This window comes from Hemibagrus wyckioides, linkage group LG05 (genome assembly GCF_019097595.1).
Source record: "Hemibagrus wyckioides isolate EC202008001 linkage group LG05, SWU_Hwy_1.0, whole genome shotgun sequence".
Classification (NCBI taxonomy): Eukaryota; Metazoa; Chordata; class Actinopteri; order Siluriformes; family Bagridae; genus Hemibagrus; species Hemibagrus wyckioides.
In genome coordinates this window covers 10,989,827-10,998,317 of record NC_080714.1, presented here as the reverse complement: position 1 = coordinate 10,998,317, position 8,491 = coordinate 10,989,827, and the positions used below count along the sequence as shown (strand labels likewise).

At 37.2% G+C, this 8,491-nt stretch overlaps 1 protein-coding gene across 1 annotated transcript; it reads left to right on the top strand.

The window, feature by feature from the left end:
* Positions 1 to 2,419: 2,419 nt before the first annotated feature.
* LOC131352745 (vesicular inhibitory amino acid transporter-like) lies at positions 2,420 to 7,401 on the top strand. Its single transcript, XM_058389076.1, has 2 exons — positions 2,420 to 3,090; positions 5,379 to 7,401. The coding sequence occupies exons 1-2, from the start codon at positions 2,716 to 2,718 to the stop codon at positions 6,564 to 6,566; spliced, it is 1,563 nt and encodes a 520-aa protein (XP_058245059.1). The 5' UTR covers positions 2,420 to 2,715; the 3' UTR covers positions 6,567 to 7,401.
* The last annotated feature ends 1,090 nt before the right edge of the window (positions 7,402 to 8,491 follow it).

Here is an 8,491-nt window from a genome sequence, read left to right as displayed (position 1 = left end):
TCCACTGCAACAATAAGAGGGACTATTACAGCCCCCAGTCAGATGTACTTATACACACATGCACACATAGATACATAAGCTTGCGTGCATGCTTATTCACAAATCCCACCCCGCCTCCTCTTTCCTGAAGTCTGCTCTCTTTTGTCCTTTTCCACAACTTGCTTTGTTCGATGCAGGTGCAGTTGAATTGTGGGACTGGCTGCACAAAGATGGAAAATGTTTCATTGTTCCCCAGTGCCCAAACTGACCAGACCAATGAACTACTACTACTAATAATAATGCTACTACTACTATGATTATTATGATTATCAAGTGCATGGAGACTTGATGGTTAGCACGTTTGCGTTGTACCTCTGCCACTTGGGGTTTGATTCTTACCTCCATGCCCTGTATGCATGGAGTTTGGAAGCTCTTTCTGTACTTCCGGGGGTTTCTCTGGATTCTCTAGGGTCCCCCCACAGTTGGGTCTGTCATTTTGAAGAGTGGGAATGGATGTATGAGTGTGTGCAGTTTTGCCCTTCAATGGATTGGAACCCCATTTAAGAAATCCCCCCCCCCTTGCACTTGGAGCCTACTGGTATGGCTTCAGGTTCCCTGCAACCCTGTCTAGGATAAGTGATGAGAAAATGAATGGATTTTTGTTGTTATTAGTTTTATCTGTTATATTAATGGCAGATATAAAATAATATAGAATAGAGTGGAATATAATAGATATAAGACATATTTGCTTACTAGGATGGAGGAAAGAACCATGGGAGGACGCAAGATTCCAAGACTCAGTGTGTGTGTCTCTGTGTGTGTGTGTGTGTGTGTGTGTGTGTGTGTGTGAGAGAGAGAGAGAGAGAGAGAGAGAGAGAGGAACTTTCTTTCCTTCTCTGTCCCCGGTGCTGATGCTATATTAGGAGTGTCAGTTGAATATATGAGAGTGAGTTTTGTAGGTTTTATGGACGGGGACTTCAAGGGATATTAATTGTATATATATATATATATATATATATATATATATATATATATATATATATATATATTCAATTTTACAATTTAACAGCAATATGTTGTTTTATCTCTATAGTGGAAATCAGAATAAATAGAGCTTTTAAAAATGCTGTTCCGAATTTGGCTCCCCATGCTGGGTTATTGGTGTGGGTGCTGACTGTGCCTCTGAATATATATTGAATGTGTCCAAAAGTAGCCTAACTCTTACTATGAAAGAGGGGCTGTTTCACAATCAATTTTTATTTGTCTAAAAGTATAAAACATATATACTAAGTATATTTAAAATACTAATTATTCTAAAAAAAAATAGACTAAGAATACAATACAATAAAATAGGAAAGAAAAAAACATAGAAAATTATATGATTTGATCACATGACTATGATTATATTTTGTGCAGATGTGCGCAATTGCAGCGCAGGGAACCAATACTTGGTTAAATGCTTGTGTATATGTTTAAAAGCTCATGCAGTGAATTACTTGCTGTTGATTAAAAAGAATTGTAATGCTTGTAATGACTGCAAAAAAAACCAAGAGATTGCTATTTTAAAAGTTCATTCAATGAAAATGAATAACTGTACGAATGAATGAACGAGTGAATGAATTTATGGACGTATAGACGGAAGAATTAAATGCTATACAATCAAATAGCAGATGTAAACTTATCAGTAATAAGTATCTTTCGCCATTAATTCGCTGTAACCTTGTAGCTATAGTACTCACTCATTTTACTGACCCTTAAAGTGCACTATGCAGTTTCCGCATACCGCGTATCATCCAGCATTTATTCCATTGTCTGTGTAAATAGGAATTAAATTAGAATTGAGATCTACAGGCTGTCACAATTTTGCCATTAGTAACGGACAAAATTTCTTACATTTTAAGTAATGCACAATTCATTTGTTTTTTATTAAAGTGTGACCATTAAATACGTCTTCATCATTTTTGCGTTCCAACCCCAAACTACATTAATTATGTAGCTTAAAAAATAAAAATAAACATAAATCGCCTTAGTTATTTAAATAGCTTTTTACCAACAAATTACATATATATATATATATACATATATATATATATATATATATATATATATATATATATATATATAGACTCAGTGTTTAACATTTAGAAATAAATTACAGATAAAATGATTAGACATTTAATTTGTTCGTTTGAACAACCCTATTCAGAACACAAACTGCCATTTGGGGAACAAAATTATTAATTGTTTATAATAACCCCTGTTTCGACTCTGAAACTGAGTAAGCAACTTTCATATTTATGGAACGCGAATATCGACTACATGATCAAAAATGGTGACAGACTTTTCTTCTCGACGCTGACTTTGGAACAAGCGCCACTAAACGGACTAAACGAGGTCTCACACACGCGCGCGCGCACACACACACACACACACTCGCGCGCAACTGGCATTTGCCACACTGAGGAGTTGGTATGCTTCTGCTACTGGACTAGATTTTAAAAAGGAAACTACTGAATTGGGATTTTTTGGGGGGGTGTGTTCATGGATTACTCATTCTTCGCCTTCGGATTAAGATGTATTTTAAGAAGAAAATATTAGGACGCATTCTTTGAAGAGGAAAGACATTAAACGGAATATGCAAAAGGAATGATTCGTGTTCGGTGATAAGCTGCCTTGTTTGCGCAAAGTGATTGTTTTGTAATTCTTAAACACCCGATCATCTACAGATTTATAATCATGGCCCATCTAATACGGCACACGGTTTCAAATAAAATCATCGGTCTAATGAACAGTGCGTCACATAAATCCGAGGCGAAGGTGAGCGGTGTGTTTGCGCGCCTCGGCTTCCAAACGGCCACCGATGAGGAAGCTCTCGCTTTCGCCGATTGTGATGGCCTGGATTACGATTACAGACGTGGGCTAAGAATGGACGAAGTGAAGACGACCGAAGAAACAGATGGAATGGTGGCTGAAGACAGTCATTACCAAAGACACGGTAATGGCCCCTCAGAATCCCGAAAAAACAGCGACTCGCTCGAGGTGGAAGGAGCGCAAGACAAACGGAAAATCACAGCATGGGATGCGGGCTGGAACGTCACCAATGCAATTCAGGTGCACAGCAGTTGCTGCAAGTAGTCTTCCTCAAATAAAAATTATATCAGTAATTTCCTTCAGGCATTATTCAGCTTATTTCTAAATCGGGGCATTTGCAAACAAAATGTATTATCTATTAATTTTATATTAATAGTTAAATAGTAAAATAGTTAATAAACTAGACTAATAACTAAAATAGATAATAATTTAAATAAAACAATTTACACGAGCTGCAATAAACTACTGGTTTTCACTATTTTTCATATAATTGATTTTTAACAAAGATGTCAAATGCGTTCAGTGAGCTACTATAAACGGGGGAAAAAAACACTTGTTTTCATGTTTACGCACCATCACTCACGGTAAGACCTCGTTCTATCAGATCCGATTTTATTCAGTGTCGCTTGGGGCAAATTGAAGGCGATATCACGATTTCACTCCGCCTTCAAGTCGCACACTGGGCAATAAAAAGAGAAAATGTATGCCACGAAGAAAATAAATTGAACAGCAAAAGAACAAATCATTGTTTTTAAACTGGCAAGCCATCCAACTACCCACATTTTAAATGAAACTGTTTGTACTAAAAGCTAGGCAACGTTTTTCCTATTGGATAAAATAACTGGATAAATACAACTTTAATAAAACAAACAAGCAAACAAACAACCAATCTTTAATAATAGTAATAAAAAAAAACTAAAAACTTTATCGACACCTGTGCTGCTTTATATCACCATCAAACTCAAACGGCACACACCATTGACTTGTGAGAAAAAGTGGCTCTGTGTCCAGTCAACAATAGCCTATACATATAAGTAGAGAGGCTATCACATTTGACTTATGCTACAGGTTACTGGACTATCAAGTAAATTTTTAGAATAACGTCATAAAAGGCAGGAAAGAGTCAAGAACATATAGTCTAACGGCATACAGCAGATATTGAGCAGCAGATATTGAGCGGAACAAACAAACGTTTGTTCAACTGGGTTTTGATAAAGCAGATGTTTCCAAACTAAGAGTTAGCATAAGCTAAAACACACACACACACACACACACACAGAAAGGCCAGAAACCTGCCCACAAAATCATTTTTTTCTCTGGCTTTACATTGGAAAATGATTTTTTTTAGTAATTACTAATGTAAGCACAAATCATCTCATATAACCCCATTCCCCTCTCCTATATATTCAGTTCAGTTCAATTTTATTTGTATAGCACATTTAACCAGGGACAGTGTCACTGCTTTAAATAATATATAAATTCAGGTCATAAATGATACATTTTGTAAAATTTTGTTTAATTTATCCCTAATGTGCAAGCCAGATGCAGCAGTGGTAAGGAATAACTCCCTGAGATTTGCGCACTGTGTGTATAGTGCGTATAGTGTGTATAGTGTATTGTCTGGCAAGACTAGATATGACAGCTTAACTTATGGGAGAGCCAGAAGGTGACACAGACTTGGCATAAAGCAGCCAGCCACTCCACTGTACACAAACCTGGGGGGGTGTCCCAGTTCCCCAAAACACTCTATTCTTATTAATCCTCTATTCAAAACTATTCACAAAAGACTTGACTTAATAAATGCGTTTACAGTCTAGACCTAAACACTGTGACTGCGTGTAAGAACTGCAGGCCTTTGTATGAAAAAGCTCTGCCATTTGCTGTGGCCTTTACTACTTGAGGTATCAACAATTAGCCTATAATAGCTTGTTTGCTCAGGTACTGCAGCGTAAGACCATGGTACTGGTAATGGTTCTGTACCCTGTAGGTACACTATATGTACTTACACTCTGCTTTTTTTGCAGAAGCATTTTTTTAAAGTAACCCATTTTGGCATAAAACTACAACCTTGGTGACCCAGCTTCTCCTTCTCCACTAAAACCTGTAGTTCCTGCTCCAATGAGTCAATGCATCTTGCTGTTTTTACCACTAAGCCCAAAACAGACTTTCTGAACAGACAGACTACATATGCAACTGGCCGTTAGTGGTAAAGGGTAAATTGTAAATCAATTAGTACAGGGAAACAAACCTTAACACAGAAAAAAAACAACAATAGAATGAATAGATTGATATATAGGAGAAAAGCAAGCAAACAAGAAACAGATAGATAGATAGATAGATAGATAGATAGATAGATAGATAGATAGATAGATAGATAGATAGATAGATAGATAGATAGATGTAATGTGTAATGTTCATTTATATACTAGTGTTTGATGTCTGCCATTGCAATGTTTCCTGCTCAGTCAAACACTTGTGATGTATTTAAGTAATTTATTCAAGTAATTCTAATTATTTTTACACTGCAGGGTATGTTTGTGTTGGGCCTCCCCTATGCTGTCCTGCATGGTGGCTACCTGGGACTCTTCCTCATCGTCTTTTCAGCGGTGGTGTGCTGCTACACAGGCAAGATTCTCATTGTGTGCCTCTATGAGGAGAACGAGGATGGAGAGCGTGTACGTGTGCGTGACACGTATGTGGACATTGCGAATGCTTGCTGTGCGCCACGCTTCCCTGTGCTTGGTGGCCATGTTGTAAATGTGGCGCAAATCATTGAGCTAGTGATGACATGCATCCTTTATGTGGTTGTCAGTGGCAATCTGATGTATAACAGCTTTCCAGGATTCCCTGTGTCACAGAAGGCCTGGTCGGTGCTTGCTGCGGTGGCGCTCCTGCCATGCGCATTCCTGCGCAACCTGAAGGCCGTTTCTAAGCTAAGTCTGCTGTGTACTATTGTGCACTTCATCATTAACGTGATGGTGATTGCCTTCTGCCTGTCACATGCACAGGACTGGGCATGGGACAAGGTCAAATTCTACATTGATGTCAAGAAGTTCCCCATCTCTATTGGCATTGTTGTTTTTAGCTACACATCACAGATTTTCCTGCCCTCACTTGAGGGCAACATGCAGAAGCCTGCTGAGTTCCACTGCATGTTGGAGTGGACACACATTGCTGCCTGCATTCTCAAGGGCCTGTTTGCCCTTGTAGCCTACCTCACATGGGCCGATGACACAAAAGAGGTGATCACAGATAATCTGCCACCTGGCATACGGATGTGGGTTAATATCTTTTTGGTGGCCAAGGCATTGCTCTCCTACCCCCTGCCCTTCTTCGCTGCTGTAGACATTTTGGAGAAGTCTTTGTTTCAAGATGGAGATGGGACCCCATTCCCAAACTGCTATGGAACAGATGGGAGGCTTAAGTCTTGGGGGCTTGCCATGAGAATTGGGCTTGTTGTTTTTACCCTTCTCATGGCTATCTTTGTCCCGCACTTTGCTTTGCTCATGGGCCTCACTGGAAGTCTCACTGGTGCTGGACTGTGCTTCCTGCTACCCTGCTTATTCCACCTAAAGCTTCTCTGGCGCAAGCTTTTGTGGCATGAAGTCTTTTTTGACATCTCCATCTGTATAATAGGAAGCATATGCAGCATATCAGGGTTTATTTACTCCACTGAAGGTCTCATTGAGGCCTTTAAGTATAACACCCTGGATTAAGGATATTACAGATTTTCTTAAATGCGAATGAAATGCTCCTTGATTACATATATGACCATGAGATGTGTTTCATTTAAAATCATTCTGTAGAAAACAATTAAAACTAACTATTTATTTCTTGTTAAAGTTTGCTGTGATAGTTTAACTATGTACTTGTTATTTTCTGAATATCTCCCTAGCAAAATATAAGCCAAAAGAAATAATTTCCTAAGTAAAAACTAAGTCAAGAAATGTTGTGATGCAAACCCAGCCAACATGCCTTGTGTAGCGGAAAATAGAAATCAGCATTAGCATTAGCAACCTAGTATTAGTGATGTTGGAAATTGAATACATTAAATATATCATTAAATGTCAAAGACCATCGAGCTACAGATACTGACCTTTTAAAACACAATTTCTCTTTATTATTATTATTATTATTATTATTATTATTAGTTTATTTATTTTTTAAATTACCAAATGTGTTGAGATATTTCAAGTAAATTTAAAAGAGTACAATCAGAATATTTGACAAATTATTTGGATCTCTGATATTTTATTTAAATGTTTAAGGGTCAGAAGAATCAAAGTAACAAATTAGCGAAGTTATCCAAATAAACACTGTCAGAAACTGTAAATTATTGTGATAGAGCATATTTTATTTTGTCCCCATATGTTTAGTAAGATTGTTTTGTAATACAGTGTGTGTATTCATGAGTGAAAATGAGGTGCAAGGTGGGCTATGGAAAAGTGACTGAGTTGTGTGTTTAATGTAACCCAAACCTAGGTTGGCCTTGTGGTGCGTGTACAAGAATAAAAATGTGTACAAGAATAAAGAGAGCGTGCGCCCTGAAGATATCCCTGAAGTCAATAAACTAAATATTTGTTTCATCAGTGACCTCTTGGCCTTGTATAACAAATACATAGATCCTCCAGAGCTCTTAAATTTACTCAAGTGGTATTGATCTCTCTCTCTCTCTCTCTCTCTCTCTGTCTCTCTCTCCTTGTATGTATATTTGTATCTTACAGGTTACCAAAAAATTTAAAAATCTTAAGTATTTATTTGAAATTTATTATTGATTATTTTGTCTATTTGAATGTTCTTTTTTTATTATTTATTTATTTATTTGTCTCTGTGTTTTTCAATCCATGCAGACCTAAAATATGTATGGATGTAACTTAGGATACAGGGAATACAGGAGATACTGGTAACATCATGTCCTCATTACTTTTACCCACAGTTTAGCTAGATAAAAGACTATGCTATAGTATGATTGCTTGTGGCAGAAACAGATTCAATTGCTTTCTAAACATTTCAGGTTAGCCATTGGCAGGGCCTATTTTAGCTTGTTTTGGTTTAGTTTAACTTAACAAGTTTCTAGTAGGTTTCCATTGCTGCCAACCTTGACATTTGCTTCCAACAAAGAATAATTTGACATGATTACTGTAACATGAATTTATCTGTGGAAAGCTGAAATTGCTATTTTGTGGCAGATATCCAAGTGAAGCTATAACTTGCAATTATTATAATAACACTTGATGTTGACACTTTCATTTAGTCAATAGCCATTTTCTGTGATATGGCTCTATTGGCTTTGTAGTTTTACTCTGCAATCTAGCAAATATCATCTCCCAAAAATGTAGTCTGGTGTACTGGAGTGTAGTGTACTGTATTTTAGTGTAGTGGAATGCAGTTTGGTATTGTGTAGTGTGTTGGAGTGGATTGTAGTGTGGTGTAATGTGGTGTAATGCATTGTAGTGGAGTGGAGAGTGTGGTGTTGTGTAATGAGAGTAGAAGAATGATGTAGAGTAGTTTATGGTAGATTAGAGCAGTGTAGTGTACTGTAGTGCAGTGTAGTGTAGGGTAGTGTTGTTTATGGTACTGTAATGTAGAATAGCGTAATACATTCCTATATTTATTTCTGTAATATAACAGGTATTTGAAA